Genomic DNA, 21,773 nt, shown 5'->3' on the forward strand with positions numbered 1-21,773 from the left:
CCCATTCCATTTGCCTGCTGTTACTGTGTAAGTGGGGCATTAAGTGGAGTCAGGTGTCACTGTGTGCAGGTGCAGTGTGATCTGAAGAGAGTTTGTGTATGTTCACATGTGCATGTTACTAAACCTGACAGGTAGCCGTGATGTGAATATACTGCTATCTGACTAAATAACTAAGAAAATTCATGTCGAAAGAAATCCTTGAATGTGTGTAGCAAATGAGTTATGCGTGCTCATAGTAATGTGTGTTATGTATGAAAGAATGTGAGAATAGAGAAGTCAGAAAATAATCAAGAGTAAATAATATATGTGTACTTGTGTATGCATGTGCATGTCAGAATACGAGCAAAATAGAGAAAAGAATGAGAGAGAGAGAGGGGGGGGGGGAGTGCGTGATGAGGTAGTATGGTTTATACAGACATCACTGTTTGAGTTAACAAAATGGCACTGTTCCTCAGCCGGTTTAGCAGAGCAGGAAGAACAGTTGGGCATTGATCACTTCATACTGGCTCACTCACACAAAGACTAGAATTGTTGAAAAACTGTAAATCTGTGCGTGTGCATATGCGCGTCTGTGTGCATATGAATGAACCTGTGGTATGGTGCAGAAACCTCAGCATCATGTCACTCCATCCCTGGATGCAACATGCTTTTCAATAGAAGCATCTATGTTTTGGTTCACTGTCAATTGCAGTAACCTTGGACTTCCCGTATGTTTGTTTTGCTTTTACAACGTTTGAAAAATGCTCTTACGCAGAGTGACTTTCAGGTTTATCAGTATGACAGTGTGTGTGTGTGTGTGTGCTCCCTTCAGAGTCAAAGCCACGAGCTTGGTGTTACTAGCACCACATGCTACCAGCTCAACTAGGAGAGTTACAGGAGTCTGTTCACTGTCTTAAATAAGTGTACAAAATGCTGTAAACAAGAATGCTAAAAAAGTCATTTTTTAGTAAGATGCCCTTGCCCTCTTATCATCAGTCTTACTCTGCCATGTTTCATTCTTCTGTTAGTGTTACTGTACGATCAGAAATGCATTACTGCCTCTGCACATTTATGCCAGTGTGCTGCTTCACAGTGTGCAGTCATCCTGTCTCAGGTGAGCACGCATGTCTAAGAAGGCTAACTCCCACAGGCCTGTTGTGGAGGGAAATCGGAGACCAATCAGACTCCATGTGAGGACACCTCTTCCAGGTGGAAAAACAAAACACACAGGCCATGGCTATGAAGACACAGAACCCCTGGCCATGCTGCCGTGCTGGTGTGTCACTGTGCTGGCATTACGCAATCCTGCGACAGCTCAGGGTTTTCCTGAGCTAATCCAAAGTGTTCATTTATAAGGGGTTTAAGGTAGGTCGTAATTTACAAAAGCTGCTTGCTTGAAGTTTAAACTGGGAGATTCTGAATAGGCAGTCCACACATGACATATTTTACAGTCTGCCTAAATTTGGATGTTATCACCAAAACATAATAAACAACACAAGTCTAAGCACTCTAAGTTAATCAACATGTTTGTTTAGCAACCTATCGTGTGTTTATTTATGCACAAGCCTAATTCCTCAATATTGTATAAAATGATTTATTTCAACGCATAACACTGTACTTGCTGTACATAACACTGTAATTTGATTCTACAGTGTAAGTCCGATATTTTGATTACCCCACTGTAAAACAATATGTTCAGTTTACCTTTAGCCCAAGACGGTCATGACATTTGCTCTGTCTTAACTCCCTGAACTGCTTGCCTTCTTTATTAAGGCATGTCTGTTCTGCCTCTTCAGGCAGCCCATTATCGTTAGCAGAATGTTAGCATTTGCTTAGCTGCCTAACGCCTGTGCTGAGGTTAGCTAGGTGAACGCTGACTGCCTGACATTATCGTCTGCTGAACCCAAAGGGTCCATTAGTCCCTGACGCCTCTGTAACTCGTGGTTTCTCATTACAAAAGAGAGTCGTGTCCTCTAGACCAATGCAATGATAAAAGTTTTCAGCAAGGAGCCTTGGTTCTGAAAGAAGGAAGTTTCAGCGAAATTATAAATGCTTCATTGTACTGGTTTCAGTGAAATTACAGATGAGTCATCATAATGTTTATGTGCAGAAATAGCTTCGGTTGTTCATTATCTTAGTATGAGTTTTGTAGCGAGACAGAATCGGCTCCCTCGGTCCCGTGCATGCTAAATCTGAGATGAAGTAACTGCAGTGCGGGAAGGATGTGGAAAACGAGAGGAGATTGTTGAAGCTACTGGTGTAACTGCATTGTGTATTTGTACAGAAATATTATCAGTCCTTTAGCTCTAGCTTTGCTTTTAGCTCTAAATACACGTCATATTTATGTGCCAGTGGACTGGATTAAACACAGCTGGAATCTAAAGAACGTGACCTCAGTCTTTAAAAAACTTTAACAGGGTCACACAGATCCCCCCAACACACACATAAACACACTCAGATGTAGTCCAATGCCCACAGTGAAAATGCCACTCATACCATGTCTCCTTTCTTGCATAATCTGTTGTCTCGTCCTATTTTGATAGAATTTACTTCTCCTTGTCTAATTTTTCTTCCCGTTTTCTCTCTGTTTCAGTTTATTTCTTGCCCTCCACACTAAGATAATGTTGTCAGTACTGTTCTCTGATTACTACTGACTCATTGTAATTCATGTGAGCAGTCTGAAGTGCTCTGTTCTGTCTGCCCATTCCCAGAATGTGTGCATGTACACGTGTGTGTGTGTGTGTGTGTGTGTGTGTGTGTGTGTATTCTGCTGTTCTCAAGAATGAACAAAATATCAACAATAAACGGTACTCTGCCTTCTTAGTCCCACAGGACTGATGGCAGATTTGTGAAATGGGGTGTGTATGCACTTATCTTACATTCACACGTAAATGTTTTTTCTGCAAGTAGCGACAGGTTCGGGTGCTGGTGTGTGAAATCACGAATCCATGCGTGTCGCTGGAGTCACTGGCCGACGTAAGAGCCAGTGCATGTGCTGAATTTATGCTGCTTAAGCACATTTAATCAGTATGGCCTGCCACCCTGCCAAGGGGTTCTAACCCAGCCACGTGTGAAAACACCCCTGTGAATATAACGCTCTCTAAATGCTAGCTTCATTCACACCAGCTCTCTGAATGCCTGCTGTATCAGCAGTTGATATTCCTGGACTGTACTTTCCCTTTAACTCATAATGGTTGCACAGTGTTATTTCTTTGTCTATCTATGCATAGAGTCACTTTTGCCTGATCTGACCCAGCAGCACAGTGTGGTAGACGGTTTCTGTATGCTGTGCTAAGAGTCTCTAGTAGTTACAGTATCACAGAATGTGACTGAATCAATGCAAAGGAATATAAATTTGAAGCCAAAGGCAATATGAATATCCTTCCTGGGAATCAATGAAGTGATCTGTCCTAAATTTGGACTTTCTTTCAAAGACAACACTAAAGGACGGATAGACCAATCACCAAATTCATTTGTGACATATCTTTTTGACAGGGCTAATACCACATTCCGTCTCCCTTTCCACAAACATATGGAAGCCAGTAAAAGAAATGATGATGTGGACTACATTAATAATATTAATAGGTAAATAAGATAAATAATGTGATGGAAAAAGAAGACTCACTGGCAGCAGCCCTTGAAAACTGGCTGAGACCAATCAGTCCAAACCAGTCTGAAGATAGATGGTGTCGTTGAGGAGATCAACTGACTTGTCCACAACGCATCAATATGGCAGGCCCTTCCCTCTCTGCTTCAGCGCTCACGCTGACAGACAGACAATCTGATCCGGAGTGTCTTACATATTTATAACTATGTACTTTTGATGTAGCACTTTTTCACACTAATATTAACTGCCCTTTTCATAAATTGTTAAGTGGCAAGAGTAAACCATGGAAGAACTGTTTCTCTGGTTACCTTTGTCAAATGAGGCTTCTGTTTTTGTTTGGGAATCATCAGCAATGAAACAGTCCTGGAAAAGATTTTGTTGTTGTTGTTGTTGATATTATAGAAGTTACTGAGATGAACAATTCCCCATCCACAGTCCAGCGGCAACTGTGGAAAAGGTTTTGTGAAAACCCACAATCAATCACCGTTGGTCATTCTTAAAAGCGTGAGCAATAAAAGTACTTTAACACATTTCTCTTCTTTAGGTTCAGCTGGACTGTGATTTATAGGCGGGCCTTTCACATATAGGGTTATTTAAATTTGTTTTTGTTGCACAATTGTCTAGCTGTCACACTCACAACAATAACGGAGTCATTTCATCATTGAATGGAAATATATAAATGTATGCATGCATCCAGCTGTTTTGTGGTATGATTAATAACAGAACGCTCTTTGTATTATGAAGTCTAAACGGAAAACATAATTCAATAATAGCCTGTATTGTCCGTGTAATTTTGGCGACCATTTTCTCGTCCCTTGTATCGTTGAGGGAGAGCCGATAAAAGCGAACGCAAGTGTTCGGCGTAGAATATGTAACATGTAATATGCGCCGCCTAACTACTTATATTAGGGTAAATATATGGGCCTACTTATCTACAAAGCAGCTAAGCTCAGATCCCGCAATAGCTAATTACATCATCGTAAAATGTGCGGGATAACGGCATGTTCTGCAGAAAACGACGTTTGGCTCCGCGAAACGTCTGGATCTATGCAGTTGCTGAAACATTTTGCACCAGTCAAATGAGATTAAAAATTATGTTTGACGTGATCCTTAACTGAAGTGTGAGATCAGTCGTGCTGCCTGCAGGAACTGTTCGTGCTATTGTTGGCATCTCGTTGTCACACTGAATCCCACTGTGATACAGGTAGACTATGCATTATGAGAGGAAAAGCAGGCTACCCAGTAAAGCATGGGGTGTCGGCGACACAACGGCTTAAAGCGTCGTATTGTACCTGCACCAGTCACCAAGACACAAATATTAGTGGCAGTGTATTTAACCTACTCTCAGTTAAGAAATAATCGCTAAACGGTGTGATGATACTGAGTGGTGGTTAGAAAATATCGGCGTCTTACAGTCGCCTAATTTAAGAGAAAATGACAGCATCAAGAAGGCTACTCAAAAGCAAGATGTGGTAGTGGCAGACAACACAAGGCGTATTCTCAGCAGACAAGAATACGGTGGTGCCAATGTATCTTATCAGTCGCCTTTTTACACAATGCCATTTGTTTGTTATGCCTTTTAACATAACATGTAAAATGCGCGTCGATTCCCTCGTGTCCCCAGTTGCGCACACATCTGTGGGAACTGGTACAGGCTCTTGCCTTTAAAAAAACAGTGTGAGCTACGGCAAGGTCAATATTAGGCATATCTATTTACACTTTATTAAAATCACATCGCGGAATTAAAAAAAAAAAAAAAAAGCTCTTACCTGCCTGTGTGTATTATAACGCCAATCAAGCCGATTGTTTATTGTGTCCCGCGAGACTCGGGTATCTCCCGTTAACGCCTAGCGCGCGAGCTCTCCGTTCTCTTTGTGCATGTTGCTGATGCTGCGAGGGCTCGCCCTCCTCCTCCCTCTCGCAACGGGTCGGGATGTTCCGCGCGCGGCGACTGCCTGGGGGAAGTGTCGCGCCTTGCACAGCTGCACGTGAATGGAGAGGGTGTGGCAGGAGCTTCGCACAAAAGTAGCTGGTATGCACATTATGAAGTTAATTATGTCGTGCCGTCATTAGTGTTTATTTATTTATTTATGTATTGATCCCATGCATGCTGTATTCCACTAATATGAGTCTAATTAGGCATTAGCCTTGCAGGAAGCTCAGCCCATAGCTCTCATCTATGAAAACTGACTAAGGTTGCAGATGAGGGTTTTAAGTACATGTATAACAAATGTATTTGTCTTTGCTTGTTCCTTTTCTGACTACGACAGTCCAAACTTGAGAGCAAAATTATTCATGCACACTAACCTGGAGAAGTTCGTCTGAGACTAGACTCAGGGCAAAGCAAACCTACTGTATTTGTATAGCAGTTTTCATACACAATGGCAATTCAAAGTACTTTACATTGACAAGCCATGTAAGCAACAAACTGATATAGTGTTTAGAATTCTAATACATTTTGTTTTATTTTGTTTTGTTTTAAGGTAGTGAAGTAGTTTTCTACAGACCATGCTACAACAAACATGCAAAAATCAATAAATGGTTCTCTCAACCACGGTCCCTGGAGTAGTCTCAGGAACTCCAGCTAACATCTTCCCTACAATGGTTTACTGTAGCTAGTTAACAAATCTAATTCCTATGTTTTGACATTCATAAAAACAGCGGGAGAAGAAACTACTGAAATTCTTCTCAGATAAGAGGCCCACTTCAAGGTTGAAAGAAACTGAGACATCAGAATAACTGAGTATGGGTCAAAAAGTTCAATTACAGTTAAAAAAAAAAAAAGCGATGATTAAAACACTGTCTTACGCTGATGACACAAATGTACTTACTTGTTTCTCTCCCTGGGTTTAAAAAAGATACCAATCTACACAGCTACATCCTATGATAGGCTATTGCCACCCTGTGCAGAACAGCACATAAAAACAAACAAAGAAGAGGCCCATTAACACTTAACTTTAGCACCGTAAAGGAATGGGCTATTTCAGCAAACATTTATGTCCCATGGACACTGGCCACTGAAACCAGAACGCTGAAAGCTGGGTTTGTGAATGACAACGTCTATAATATCTCTCAAGGCTAAACATGAAAACTACCGGTAAGCTTGTTTCCTCTGTAAGTGTTGGACTGCCACTCATATCTGGACACCAGATTTTCTTTGACATCTTAAAAGTAGGTGTTTTTATAGGCGGTGTTCCTCCTCCGAGGCCCACGACTGTTTAGGGCATTTGTTTACCATTGGCATCGTTTGCTGAAACCTTGCTTCATTATTCCGCGCGGTGGCGGTATTTCACCATAGCGACCTCGTTTCTATGGCAACTTCTATTATCTCTTCGGCGCCATTTTCAAAGTTTTTACCGCCACCGGAAGACCTCCTTTTTTTTCAACGGGAGGAGACTAGAAAACTGGTGCGCTAGTTTAGCTAGCCAACCAGAAAATAACAAATCACTTTAATCTGACGCAGTATTATAGTTTTGAGAAGCCCCGTCCCCAACCCATGCGCATTACTTTTGCAGGATTAGCCCTTCGGATTAGAGAATGACTGTCTCCGGTGTCATGCTGACATTATGGGATGTGTTGTAAACAAGACAAGGAGCTCATTCACAGCTTGTATAGCTAACCTGGCTAACTGGCTAGCTGACAGTTAGGGAGACTATAAGAACAAATGAAATACAAACTAGTTACGGGGTGAGTAACATTCATTTCATTGAATAAATATAATGTTAGCTAGCTAAGTTCCTTTCAGATGTTAGGTTAGTCAGTGAGCTACATCTGTCTTTTCTTATGCAGATGACAGGCAACTTGGATAGCTAGGACACAAGTTAGTTATATTTGTGTGTGCATTAACCCAATTCCGTCATTCCCACAGAAAGTGTGACTGACTCAGTGGGTTGGGATGATGGTTAATGCCTTTCTGGATACTGTGATTCCCCCCCCCCCCCATTTTACGCAGTTAAACAGTCAATAGCAGCTGCGTGTATGACTAGGGCATTTAAATGATGTCAAGTAGGTAAGTGGCTAGCTGTTTTTTAAATCTTACTAACAGTAAAATAAAAAATGTCCACAGATCACTGTCCATAGTACGACCATGAGTTCTAACGCCGAACGAAAATTTATTAATCTACGCAAACGTCTGGATCAGTTGGGGTACAGGCAACCTTTAAGCATTGAATCATTGCCGTTGGTCGAAAAACTTTTTAGGTGAGTTCATAATGCTTTTTTATTAGAAGTGAAATGTTCACAATTATTTTATGTCAAACTTTGTTAAAGTCATACATCAGCGTTTATAACTTTACTTGGCTTATTCCACTGACGGTTGTATGGTGAAATTCGTTTCACAGTGATCTCGTACACACAACTGAAAGCTTAAGGAATGCCAAGCTCTTAGCTGGGAAGACCGAGAAGGAGAGTCGGAATCTCGATGCTCTGCTGGAGCCCTATAAAACAGAGAACGCCCGGCTGGTCCGAGAGAATAATGAGCTACACTTGGGGTTTCTCAAACTGAGGGAGGACAAGGATCGAACCACTCGAGGTAAATGGGTGACCTTGCACTTTTAACAAAACGTGTAATGAAGTAAAACGTGTCATGAACAAGTTGAAGTTTGACAGTTTTTTTTTTTTTTTTTTTTTTTTTTTGCAACCTATCACATAAAACACCAAATTGTCCTGAATTGTCCTCAACTGTCAACAGAGCTGAAGGCTTACATCAGGAAATTGGACCATGAGACCTCAGATCTGAAGTTCCTCAACAATCAGTACGTACATAAGGTGCGTGCCTTGGAGAAAGATGGCAAAGCCAAAACAGAACGCATCCAGCAACTCCAGGAAAAGAACATGCAAGCTGTAGTGCAGACACCAGGTAGGACGGCTAAACGTACAACAAAATGTCCAATCAAGCAGCCATACTACCTGGTGTTCAGTGCTTCTGTTACACTGTATCTACTTCGTTTTATGTGCTGTAGCTAATGTAACATCAAATTTGATTGAACAGGGGGGAAAAAGAGGCCAATTCCTTTCAGACGCCAACGTATGCAGATAGATGAGCTCCTCCCCCCGTCTCATGGCCCCGCCCCTCCTGCTGTGTCACAGCCTGATGACCCATACATTGCTGACTTACTGCAGGTAGCGGATGACAGGTAAGGGTAGGTGCTTTTAGACAGCAGGCTGCTCAAATCTGCCTTATTTGTCTACTTTGTTTCTAAGTCATTTGCAATAATGGCTGTGTTTGTGTCAGTAATGTTTACTACTCTTTGTTCTAGGATCCAGGAGCTGCAGCAAGAGGTGACTGCACTGAAGCTGGATCTAGAGAGAGCTCAGGGAGGACTCAAACACCTTAACACACAGGTGTGCATGTCTGCTTTTGTCCAGGTTACTTTGCCTTCCAAAAAATTAAGTAATCTTATGTAGTCTTATGAACCACCACCAGACATGAGGACATCTGAGAGGATAATGGCTAAACCCTGAAAAGGAGTTGCATCTGAAATCACACATGTGCGACACAAAGTGAGGCAAAGAGTGTGCGCAGTAGAGTTGATGTGTTTATTCCTTCTGACATCTTTGCAGGTGGACGAACGAGACAAGGAGATTGAGCGTCTGAATCGGGCTCTGGATGGAGGCCGACCATATGATGTCATCTCTCTGGAGGCTCAGAACATCAGCAGTGAAAAACTTATTGCGCATTTGAACTTGCAGGTGGATAATTGCATACTCATTAAAAAAAAAAAACCCCCACAAAGGACTGCTGAGGTCTTGGGTGGGAAGGTGGATGGTTCACTTTTCAGGCAAAGTGTAGCCCAAGGTCTTCACCCTTTATTTGCTGACCTTTCGATCATGAGCTTGACTTCAACGGCGTTAGATTTTTCTCTGACCTGGAAGTGGTTTTGTATGCTTCAGTCATCTGTGAAAATGAGTATTGATTTTTGCCTGACCAAACTAGCTCATAACGCGCTCGGTAACCTGCTCCCTTAGGTTGAGTACCTCCAGGAGACGAACAGGACCCTGGAGCAGAGGGTGGAGGAGCTGCAGCAGAGGAGGAAAACGGTCACAAGCGAGGTGACAGACCTGAGTGTCAGGAACCAGGAATTGTGCCACGAACTCACCCAGATAGACCAGCTCGCCCAGCAGCTGGAAAGAGACAAACAGATGGTGCTGGAGACTGCTGACATGGAACTGCAGGAGGCGAAGGTGGAGAGGGAGAGAGCACGAGCACATGTAGTTTTTCAAGGGACTTTAACTGGCTGGAATGGCACTTCTTTGTACAAAACCTGCCAAAAAAAGGGCAAAGATGTATTATGTATGGAATAATGTATATTATATTTCATGTCTTTGCCATGTTGACCCAAATGCAGGGTCAGACTGACACAGAGCAGATCAAAGCAAACAGCCATAAATTTCTGGACTGTTAACCCAGGCACAGTCTTGCACTCTAGTCTGAATGAAGTACTTAAGGAAAGGTTAGCGTGTACAGTACGTCAGCACTGTTCACACAGCTGTACCTCTGCCTTCAGAACGAGATCCAGAGGTTGCACAGGCAAACGGAGGACCTGGAGAAGGTGGTCTCTACACTGAGACGGGTATGTGCTCCTGTAACCTGCTTCAGGCCACAGCTCTGGTGCGTGAAATGGGCTGTGAAATCAGCCATCTACTCTGTACAGCCAGCTGCCTTTTCAGATCTTGAAAAGCAGACGGATTAATGAATCACTTTGTCATCCTTAATCCATAATTTTCAGCCTGAGCTGGTATGGAGTCCACATGTGCAAATTGTGTAGGATAAGAGAAATGGAGCAGATTGTGTGGCCGCTGAAAATGAGCAACTAAACTGCTGTTATTTTGGTCGTAATATTACGAAGAAAAAAGATATTCATTCCTTCACTGTGGATAACAGGCAGTTAGGATGAACACACAGGTGTATCAGGTAATAATGCCATAGGTGAAGTATAGCTCCCACAACATGACAGATCTCAGAGCAGTTTAGCTTGGTTTTACACTGAAATACTGTTGGAAAGGCCAGTCCACCTGCTTACATGGAATAACATCCAGCTGTGGTTTGTTAGAGGAGACTGGCCTCTTTTTCAGACTGACTGTAGCAGCACCTGGCATGTGATCGACAGGTTAAAAGTTTATATCTAGATCCTCCTGTTACGTGATTGGTATCGGTAAAGATCTTAAAGCATTTGATTGGCTGATTCAGGACATGGCTGATGGTGATTATGAGAAGAACCACTTGAGGGACCAGCTGGCAGAAGTGCAGGAGCAGAGTGAGAAGATGGAGGGATTGATACATTTCCTAGAGGATGAGAAGAGACGACTGGAGGACAAAGTAGAAAGAATGACGCAAGCTGGTGAGACACTGTGTTTCCTCCTTTGAGCGTTGTTTGGTGAGTCAGCTTGATGACGTAATGTATGTGGAGGAGACGGGCATGATGCTGAAAGATAGCAATTACAGCAATAGAAAGAATCTAACTTTAAAGCTAAGGTGTGAGTGGAGACATAGAGAATCTCTTCCACGTGATAATCGAGATTGTAAAAACAAACCCACATTATTATTCACTTGATGAATAATGCCTCCCACAGAGTTATGCAAAAAACAACTAGCCTTGGCGAAAACAGGCATTGATTGTAATACAGTCTGTAGCCAGATAATTATTAAATGTAGCCTCTGCCAAGTTGCCATTGTTGGCCCCTGAGCAAGACCCTTAACGCTCAGTTGCTTAAGTTGTATGTATTCAGTCATAATTGTAAGTCGGTTTAGAAAAACAGTATCAGCTAAATGCCATAAATGTAAATGTAGCCAGAAAACAGTAAAATAAAGTGAAACGCATAGATAATTACAACAGGAGATTTAAGTACAAAGATATTGGGGGTAAATGAGACACCGGTACAGGTGATGAAGATCAGGGGATACATAAGACAAGGGCGGAGTCAAACAAAATCAAACAAAAACAAAGCCACATTAGCAAGGGGGGGGGGGGGGGTTGCAGATGTGAAATTGAATAAATTGTTCAATTGTTACTGAAAGTCATGTCAAGATTTTATTTTTTGCTGTATAGCCTTGTGTGTGTGTGTCATACAAACTTGTATATTTGTTACAGATAAGGAAATGATTCTGGAATTGGAGCGCATGCGTGTGAGACATGGCATGTGCAGTAAAGAGCGCTCTCCATCTCGCCTGGATGCCTTTGTGAAGAGTTTGGAGGAGGAGAGAGATCATTACAAACAGGAGGTGGAGAGATACCGCATGGCAAGGGGCGGGGCAGACAAGGGTCCCGCCCCCAGTCCGTCCAGGGGAAGGAGTCCAAGAGGGCGAAGGAGCTGGTCTGCTAGGGTGAGACATTGCAGCACACACACACACACACACCTGTGCTAGAGAATCCACACGTAACTCCAATGAGAACCTTAAACTGGAACCTAAATTGGAAGTCTTTTTCATACTTGCACATTGTCATGCTATCGTACATTTATTGGAAGTTGTCTTGGATTTAAAAAAAGAAATAAAACATCATTCCTGATGACTGGTAGTCACACATGGATGCAGTAACTGGAGAATCAAGCATAGCCAAAGCCCCCCGGCCTGTGGCCTGTGTGCAGGGGTGCAGTGGGGACATGGAGCTGGCCCATGCTGTGAGGGGGAGGGAGGAGCTGCAGGCCGCACTGCTAGGCCTCGAGAAACACATGGAGGACATCCAGGCTAAAGTCAAACTGCTGACTGCTGAACGGGACCAGCTCAGCAGTCAGTATCAGCAGGTGAGGGGTGTACTGCACAACTTCACCCTCAAGCTTCTGCACAGGCAGGGTATGCGTTTCTCCAAAATTTGTTTCTTATATTCAAAATGAAATGTGGTATGCAATAGAAATATATTTTTATAAGTTTATGCCTTTGTAGAAGCGTGTCTGTTTGTTTATGTAATAGCTTTGTTTATTTTGTGTGTGTGTGTGTGTGCTCGCAGGCTCAGGAGGAGCTGAAGAGTGTTCAGAGGGAGTTGGTGTTTTCTTCTGAGCTGCAGCAAACAATGAGAGAGGAGAGAGAACAGGCAAATGCTGAACTCCTCCAAGTTACAACAGAAAGAGACTCTCTCCATGAAAGACTCAAGGTGGGCGGGTGCGTGCATGTGTGTGTTGTAAATTCACTGATGTATGTATAAAATTGTATAGAGATTCTGTAAAAAAAAAATCCTGTTTTAAAATTCTGTTAAGCTGTTAAGTGTGTGTGTCTGAAGATTAGTGTAGTGGGAAGTTTCATTATGTCAGCTGACCTGTGCTGTTTGTGCGTGTGCGTGTGTGTGCGCGTGTGTGCGGTGAATGATTCGTGCAGGTGACTCAGACTTCAGCTCTGACAGACAGAGAGCCGGAGGATATGAGAATCCTGGATCTCGAGAACACTGTTCAAATGGTACATCACTCATCACATATAGTACTGATGATATTTCCAGTACTACCTCTGTGTATATCTGCGTGCCTGTATGTGCCTGTGTGTGCACATGAGCCATGTGTGCAGGTGTTTTTTTTTGTGGGTGTGGGTGTGGGTGTGTGGGTGGGTGGAGCCTAAGACCAGGCTAGACCACTGTTTGTACTACAGTGTACATTTAGTGCTTAAGCAGACATGCACCTATGTGTATGTCTTAAGTTAATCTACTCAAGTTAGTCTACTGTGCATATGCAGGAATGTGTACACATTTGTTAGTGTAAGTGCACGTGTGTGTGTTTGTGTGTAGCTGGAGAGGGAGAAGGCAGACCTGCGCACTCAGGTGGCGGTTCTGAGTGAGAGCCGTGTAGCTGTAGAGCAGGAGCTTAAGACCCGCGCAGCAGCCATGTTACAGAGTGCAGAGGAGACCGCCCAGCAGAGGGCAGAGAGCAATGCACTCAGGTATTGGGTGGGGCAGGGGGAGGTGCCTTCACCTTTTATGGTCGTTAACAATTTATTGTTACAGGGAATGCAATGGCTTTTTTCAGAATTCACCAGATGTGAGGACAATAAAGGCTGTGTGGGGGTGTGTGTGTGGGGGGGTGGGGGTGTGTGGCTAGGCTACTGCAGGAGCAGATGGAGAAGTCCCTTTCCGACATTCAGCACAGATTGTCTGTAAAGACCAGCGAACTACAGGCTGCTCACCAACAAATAGACAAACTAGAGGAGAAAATTGGTAAGTCTCTCTCTTTCTCATTCCTCTTTTCTTAACACTATAGGTTACATACGTACTCACGGTTAATGACTGCTTCAAACACTGATGTGAATATTTCTGCTTGTATAACCATCAGTATTGTTGCTGATGCTATCAGAAGCACTCCTGAAGTCTGATGTGCACGTGTGTGCGTGTGTGTGTGTGTGTGTGTGTGTGTGTGTGTGTGTGAAGCTGACCTGAGTAGGCATGACTTCTCTCAGAAGGATGAGGTAGCAGTGCTTCAGAAGGCCATAGCGTCTTTGGATCAAGAGAAGGACGCTCTGCAGGACGCCGTGGACCAGAAGGCTGAGAGCATGGTCCTGCTTCAGGACCAGCTGCGCAAGAAGGTAGTCCCACCTTGCTAATCACAATCACGCTGTGAAGCAATTCTCTGTAACCACAGCAACAGTGCAATGATCCTGCTGTTGTCTTATCCCCCTCTAAGCAAAAGAGCGATGGAAATACATTTCTTTGCAACGTATAAGACTAAAAAAGATGCTAATCGCTGGCAGGCTGGAACATGGTTAGTGGTGCTCTCTTTAGTAATGTCACCTTTGACCCTTCTCTAGGAAACGACTCTTACAGAGGTCAGACTCGCCATCAAAGAAATGGAGACTTCTCTAGAGTGAGTGACTGTTTGTTTTCAATTTGTTCATAAAAGTTTGTGGATGGGTTTGTGTTTCTATGTCTGAGATTTACCTACAATTGTGCGTGCGTGTGTGTGTTTGTGCTGTAGTCAGTTGAAGGGAACGCTGAGCAGTCGTGATCGGGAGATTGCTAGCTTGCGCAGACAGCTGGACCAATCACAAGAAGAGCTCTCATCAGTGAGCCGGGACAGGGAGATTGCACTCAGAGAGAACAGACGACTACAGGACGACCTGGCCACCATGACCAGAGAAAACCAGGTACACAGACACCTGCAGACATGCAGGTAATCTCCTCACTACCACATATAGCCTTGTTCTTCCTGGCCAGAACGCTCCATGTAAGTGTCTTCCTGTTCTGTGTCATTGTGTGCAGACTGTGCATGCCGAGATGGAAGCGGCTCTGAGTGAGAGAGACGAGCTGAAGATGAGGGTTCACTCCTACATCTGTGAGGTGGCCAGGTTTGAGAACATGATGGCAGCTAAGGTAACCAAAAAAAAACCCCAAAGAGGCACGACAACCCCCCCCCCCCTTTTAAATTTAAATCATTTAACAGTTGTTCTTGCCCAGCATTGTGTAATTTTGGGAGTCAGAGGTTATGTGGAATAAACAGACATGCACAACTTCCAAGTAAATCCACTTCCTGCATTTATTCTGCAGAATATTGTGAGAGGAGAGAAGCCCTGAGATGATCGCTCTCTCGCTCTCTTCCTCTTAAAGTCGCTTTCACACACACACACACACACACACACACCACTGTTTTGGTCACACTTCCTCAATTCTGCGCTCCAGACACTCGCCACAAGTTTTCATTGTCATGCAGTAACATCACACATTTCCATTAGTTGCATCTAGTTTCTGCTGAAGTTTGATATATTATTGCCATCTTTTTTCTTTTTCTTTTTTTGACTGTCATTGTAGAGCGACCTTGTGTCTATGAAAGGCGCTATATAAATGGAACTTTATTATTATTATTATTATTATTATTATTATTATCTCCACTCCATCTAGACTAGTCATATGTCTTCTCGACATTCTGTGCTAATTATGATGGGAACAGACAGTACAGGAAAACCATTGCTACATGGGCACTTACATGGATACGAGTACTTTTTCCATATGTTTCAGTCTCTAAATGTTAAATTCCATCTCATCCAGAATGACTTACGGATGTGCATTGTCTTGAATAATAATATTATTATTTATTATTTATTATTATTATTATTATTATTATTATTATTATTATAAATACTAAGTGCATGATTAGTGAAGGTTTCAAGTCAGTTGTATTCAAATCTTTATCCCAGTCTGGATTCAAATCTTGAGATCCAAGTCTCTTGTACTCCTGTAATCCCTTGTAGTTGATTAAATGATTTGTGTAACTTTATCACACCTTTATCACATCATGCCTAGATTAAGGGGGGGGGGAGAGGACTAGGAGTTGAATACCTCCTGGTTTACACTCACAATTTATCATAGCACACTTTGTTCCACGGTGAAGAAAGGCTGAAAGTATCGGGAGAAGTTCTCACAGTAGAGTTACATAACGAGACAGATTGATTTCACATGAAGAAAGAAATCCCTTCTTCATCAGTCTACATGAATTACTAGATGGCTGATTTAAAATGTTTCCCAAAACTCCTTGTGGCCTCACTGTCTGTCTGCTGAGGTCCATCTGATGGACAGCATCAGAATGCGCTGGGCGGTGCTGCGAGCGGCCCTGCGCCAGTGACGGGCTCAGTGATCCGTTGCTTGTGCCATAGGAGCAGGAGAACAGGGAGATGCTGGAGCGCTTCCGCACGGCGCACTCGCAGGCCGAGGCGCAGGAGCTGAAGCTGCAGCAGGCCGAGGGCCTCAACACCTGCATCCGGCTGGAGCTGCTCTCTTCCGACACGGAGCGCCGGCACCTCCGTGAGAGGGTCTCCCTGCAGGACCAGGAGATCCAGGAGGTGTGTAGAGGGGGCGGGGCTAAACTACACATGTACTTCCGTGTTTGGACATGGAGTGAATGTACAATGGAGCGTTAAGATTCACGTAGGCTCTGGAGCTACGGAGGGAGGGGATCCACGGCTAGGTTGTTGACAGAGTAGTAATGGATGGCAAAGGTGTTATTCTGTAGCATTTAACTTTTGTTTTTCTTATATGCGTGTGTGTGTGTGTGTGTGTGTCACCAGATTTTTCATTAGTAAAGAAGACAGCCTAACTGGTGAAATCCTGTTTGTATAGCTGGAACCAACAGTATCTCTGTGTGTGTCCTACACCAGAATCTCATGGTTGAACATGGATATACCATTCATACAACACAGTCTTTAGTCTTCACTAGTATATTCTACAAAGATTCAAGTCACTCCTGATCCCAAAACAACAGGATTAGGCTAACTTTGAAACATACGAGACTAGACTGGTGAACCAGGTCTTCCTCGTAGTCTTCAGGCACCGCTCTGTTCTCTTTGGCTTGTGTAGCACATGAATGCGGTGCAGGCGTATGAGGCCCAGGTGTCTGCGCTGGCACGGGCGATGTCTCGGCTGGAGGAGGAGTTGCGGTCCGCGCGGGCGGAGAAAACCTCGGTGCTGGCTGACCTCGCCTCTGTACGGGAGCTGTGTGTCAAGCTGGACTCCAGCAAAGAGATGACTACGCGGCAGCTTACTGCCAAGAGCATGGAGCTTGAGAGGGTGAGGGAGCCGCACGCACGCACGCATACACAGAGGTATGTCCAACAAGAGCGGAACTGTCCTCTCACGTACAACTGAAACAAAACTTGGGGGAACGCTTTTGTACAGGTCTGTAGAACCTTGTTCCATCAGTTGAGAAAATGCACATTAACAGAAATCGTCCCTCTGGTGCCGCTGTGCTGTGTGACCCTTGACCCCAGGTGACAGGTGAGCTGGAGGACACGCGCTCCGAGGCTGAGCTCCTGAAGAAGCAGCTGGCCAGCGAGAAGGTGGCGGTGCGCAACCTGGAGACCCTGCTCTCCTCCAACCGGCAGAAGGAGTTCCACAACCACCTCACCGCCAGCGAGAGGGAGGCGGAGCTGAAGGTGCTCAAAGACCGCCTGGCCCTTGCTGACGGCAAAACGTAAGGGGCTGACCTGAGAGGGACGGCGTATGCAAATGAGCCCCAAGAGGGTGTGCCCAAGAACCCAGGTATTGGGTGACTTCTGAACATGCTTTGTTGGTGGTGTTTGTTCGTGTTCGTTTAGGGCAAGCCACACCAGAGAGGTTTCTCAGCTGCGTGGGAAAGTCTCTCAGCTGCAGACAGAGATGGACGTATTGAAGAGACAGCTGACAACGGAACGCTTTGAGAGGCAAGTCACACTTTTTTTTTTTTTTTTTTCCCAGCCCCAGCCTGCTGTGAGTGCAAGATGTTGATTATTCTGATTGAGTGTTTGATCCTCCCCACACACACAGGGAGAGAGCCGTTCAGGAGATGCGGAGACAGGGTGTGTCCTTCACCTCACTGCATAGCTCCTCCCCCCTCAGTACTTCTCTCAGTCCCCGCCCCCTCTCCCCTGAACGTTCCGGTTTGCGCACACCAGAAAGCTCTACAGAAAAATCCCAAGAAAAGTAAGTCTTTGTGTGCAGGTATGTGGGCTATGGGTTAATTTTATACAAATGAATGTACGTAAAAATGTATTGAGCTGGAAAGCTTAAGTCAATATTTGCCAAGAATTTATCAGCTAGACATTTGTGACAGTAATGCAGTGTTAAATCTACAAAGGCACACAGTGCTAATGAACTCCTTCAATAACTGCACTTGCTCTCCACAGTGCCCAGGTATGTGAAACATCCTCCTATAGAACAGAACAGTGCTTTATCTGCATGGTCTCTGAGGAAAGGCATAGAAACCGCTTATCTTAAATATGAGGGGTGGTTTGAGGAGACATCTTAAAAGGTGCCTTTTGCTGCCACTTTAGAGATGTAAGGGCTGTGACCATATAGCGCCATGTACTTTCTTTCCATTAGTGTAGTCAACTCTTATTACTCAAATCCTGCTTTCTGTCTGAATAAAAAATGTAAAAAGCCATGTTTACATTCAAATATTGTGCTGAATTTAAACCCACTTGTCACCAGGCAAATATATGGAAACTTGTGGAAAAAAGACCTTTAGAATAAGTTACTACCTTTTAGAATAATCAATACAGGACATAGAAAACAATACAGGACATAGAAACAGACTGTATGAACAGTTCTGGTTTATTTATTATTTCACTGAATAGCTTCATTTCTCATTACAAAGGAAAAAGTACTGGCTGTTACTATGACACTGGAACTGTTCTGGCACCTTGGTTTGGTTTAATGATACCAGTGGAAATAGCTGATCAGTAATATGAATTCATTTCTTTGCATTTATGTAAGTTATTCAGCAAAAAATGCAGCTCCCCCATCAGCCAATAATAATTTTATTTTAGCTTTTCGTACCAATCTTTTGTTTGTTGTTGTCTTATGATGTACATAAACACATGGATTACATGAATAGGTAAATTGTAAGCTCTGGTCGGGGAAAAGCCAACACTTAGGTTTTAACTTAATTTGTTAACTTTAAATGCAGTATATGATCACAGCACCCTCAGTGACATCACAACCTTCTTCTGCCAGTAGCCAGCCACTGTCAATGAAACAGCATTTTGTAGCTGATTAGAATTCCAAGACAGCAGAAGTTTACTAGCATCAAATAATACTTTAATGTCCTGCGTTTCCACATCATTATTCTAAATTAGATACACACACACTATATGGCCAGAGTATGTGGACACTCATCCTGATTACTGATTTCAGATGTTTCAGCCACATTTTATATACCAACAGGTGTATTAAAGAACACATCGCTGTGCACTCTTCATGGACGAGCATGGGCAGTAGAATGTGTAATACTGAAGAGCTCAAAGACTTTAAACATGGCACTATCATAGGTGCCACCTTTGCCACAAGTCAAGTTCATGGAATTTCGCTGTGCTGGGTCTGCCCAAGTCAGACGTGCTCTTATTATGAAAGGGAAGTGTCCAGGGGCAACAACAGCTCAGTTCCAAAGCGGAAGACCCCCAGCAGGGGCTGCTGTGTGCTGAAGCATTTGGCATGTAAAAATAAACTTGTAAACGTTCCAAACTACTTCTGTAAACATCAGCACAAGAACTGTGCGGCAGTAGCTTCAGGAAATGGGTTTCCACGGTCGAACAGCTGTACACAAGCCTCAGATCCCTGTGCACACCACCATGCATGCGGGGGGGGGACGGCCAGTGGTCTCTGGAGCAGTGGAAACATTCTTTGGAGTAATGAATCACGCTTTGCTATCTGACAGGCTGATGAGTTGGGTGCTAACAGTAACGTTTCAAGGAGCAGGGATAATGATATGGGACTGTTTTTAAGGGTTTGGGCTAGACCCCTTATTTCCAGTGAAAGATAATAATAATACTACAGCATACAAAGACTGTGGAACCATTGTATGCTTCTGATGTTGTGGCAACAGGGTAGAACTTTTTCTCTTCCACCATGACTGTGCCCCTGCCCACAAGAGCAGGGTCTGTAAAGACAGGCTTTGATGAGCTCGGGGTGGAAGAACTCCAGCGGTCTGTACAGAGCCCTGACCTCAACCCCACCGAACACCTTTGAGATGGAACTGGAATGTCAGTTTCAACGCATGCAGCTAACAGATGTGACCTACCTCTCAAACGCTTTTTTGACCAATGGGCACATGTGTCTAGATGCAGGGTAAAGTCTTGTAGAAAGCCTTCGCTTAAGAGTGGAGGCTGTGTGGAGAGGGTGGGGGTAACTCCACACACATGCTCATGGTTTTGGAATGGGATATCCCACAGGCTCACATAAGAGTGATGGTCAGTTGTCATACTTTAGGCCATATAGTGTGTTTATATTTTTTTCACGTTTACTGTTCCTGAGTGACTTAATAATACACTAGTGATACACAAGTGCTGTCAGCATGGTAAGTAATCTTAAAAAAATTGATTAATTTGACCATTTACCTTTTGACTCGGTTCAGATTAAGACCTCATCCTGTTTTAACCCATCTTCCTCACACACCTTTTATGTTAACTGTATGCTTAATTGCAGAAGTGTGAGCTTTAAGGACTGAAGAGGAAGCGACGCATGCAGGACCCGTGCCCTGGGAACGCCTGCGTCGGTTGTCTCTTCTGAAAGTTACGTGCAAATGAATATTCCTGTTTGAGAGAGATCATATTTCTCTATATCAAAGTAGCTGATTCCATCTTGTCTTAAATTCTGAGAGGACTCTGGAAAAATAAATGCTTTCATACATTTATTAATGTTTTTTTTCAATACTCTCCCCTAGTTTGACATGGACAGCAATCAAAACATGCATCCTATAAAAATCCCTTACTGGCCCCTTGGAGAAAGATGCTTACGATAACTTACAGACCAATCTAATCATGCCAGCTAATTATTTTTTGCATAATTCTAACATTTTTAATAGCCAATTTTTTCAATTTTTGTTGTTTCATATGTGAATTTAATATTTTATATTGTTTTCTATTATAGCAAAAACATTCTACAATATTTGCTATATTGTATAGCATTTGTAATTAATTAGTTTGTGACCTTGTTTTAACTGCAGTATTTTTATATGAAATATCCTTTAAGGGAACAACAGGCTGTGAGGGTGACCAAACAATACTGTAAACTATGGCTAAAGTTCTCAGGGCTTTCGGTGTTGCACAGAAAACCCACTGTTCTCAAACCATGTTTCTCATGTCCTGTGCCTGAATTGTGTTTGGAAAATTGTTTTTACCTGAGTTATTAATTTATTTATTTGAATAAAGATCATATCCTGTAGTAGTTTGTGTAAATGGTTATTTTTTTTAAACACATTGAAACAAACTTTCTACTGGGGGAGAAGAGGCTACTACTAACTCACTATTTTAACACTTATGAGTATGATGGCAACGAATGGGTTAATTATTAATCCATTTTGCAAATGACATTCCGCAAGCTTTCCCACGGACCTGCATTCATCGCCTAACTTAGGCCAGAGCACTGTGGAGGAAAGTGGCTGTGGATTACGGCCGTCTCCTTCGCTTACCTGGGCCTCGGTCGGCAGCTGCTCTAGTTCTGACTGTGGACCTGCGTTCTTAATCTCTCGTAAGGGATGCAGTGAAATCGGCACACGATACCTGCCATCACCTCCGCTGCACTGACCTCAATGCAGCTGCCAACTCTCTGCAAGCAATGGCTAGCTTTTGGGGAAAAAATTGGCAAATGTCTTATATAAATGACATTTACACAATTAATACATAATGACAATTAACTACTTGAATCTTGTGCTTGTTAGTCGAGTTAAATCAGGGCTGGAGGTTTTGTGTCCTGCGCAATAAGTTGATGAGCCCATCACCTCTTTCTAGTTCCAGTTCTAAGTAGTGGTT

General features: G+C 43.4%; 2 protein-coding genes across 14 annotated transcripts in view; one reads left to right on the plus strand and one right to left on the minus strand.

Annotated features, from left to right (window-relative positions):
• Nucleotides 1–5,513, minus strand: part of cracd (capping protein inhibiting regulator of actin dynamics) — a 26,691-nt gene extending 21,178 nt beyond the window's left edge. For 6 of the 9 annotated variants that reach the window (XR_014124527.1, XR_014124526.1, XM_081717480.1 and 3 more), the window contains exons 1-2: nt 5,356–5,513; nt 3,895–4,032 (exon numbers count right to left, since the gene is read on the minus strand). The gene's annotated coding sequence lies outside the window, so the exon portion shown is untranslated. The remainder of the gene's footprint in view (nt 1–3,894; nt 4,033–5,355) is intronic. The other 3 variants (XM_081717481.1, XM_081717478.1, XM_081717482.1) reach the window with 2 other exon arrangements.
• Nucleotides 5,514–6,974: 1,461 nt separating this feature from the next.
• On the plus strand, nt 6,975–20,873 carry cep135 (centrosomal protein 135). 5 transcript variants are annotated; one of them, XM_081717451.1, is made up of 26 exons: nt 6,975–7,273; nt 7,653–7,786; nt 7,927–8,117; nt 8,277–8,444; nt 8,577–8,721; nt 8,845–8,929; nt 9,149–9,277; nt 9,554–9,769; nt 10,093–10,158; nt 10,776–10,926; nt 11,677–11,909; nt 12,173–12,328; nt 12,532–12,675; nt 12,897–12,974; nt 13,297–13,448; nt 13,607–13,722; nt 13,933–14,087; nt 14,310–14,365; nt 14,477–14,645; nt 14,761–14,871; nt 16,149–16,334; nt 16,849–17,058; nt 17,259–17,461; nt 17,586–17,694; nt 17,798–17,949; nt 20,449–20,873. In XM_081717451.1, the coding sequence occupies exons 2-26, from the start codon at nt 7,674–7,676 to the stop codon at nt 20,468–20,470; spliced, it is 3,516 nt and encodes a 1,171-aa protein (XP_081573577.1). In that variant the 5' UTR covers nt 6,975–7,273; nt 7,653–7,673; the 3' UTR covers nt 20,471–20,873. The 5 variants fall into 5 exon arrangements, with proteins under 5 accessions (XP_081573577.1, XP_081573579.1, XP_081573578.1 ...); XM_081717453.1 differs by having other exon boundaries at nt 9,554–9,637; XM_081717452.1 differs by lacking the exon at nt 10,093–10,158.
• The last annotated feature ends 900 nt before the right edge of the window (nt 20,874–21,773 follow it).

The sequence above is a fragment of the Electrophorus electricus genome, chromosome 7, assembly GCF_041902795.1.
Source record: "Electrophorus electricus isolate QZ-2024a chromosome 7, ASM4190279v1, whole genome shotgun sequence".
Lineage (NCBI taxonomy): Eukaryota > Metazoa > Chordata > Actinopteri > Gymnotiformes > Gymnotidae > Electrophorus > Electrophorus electricus.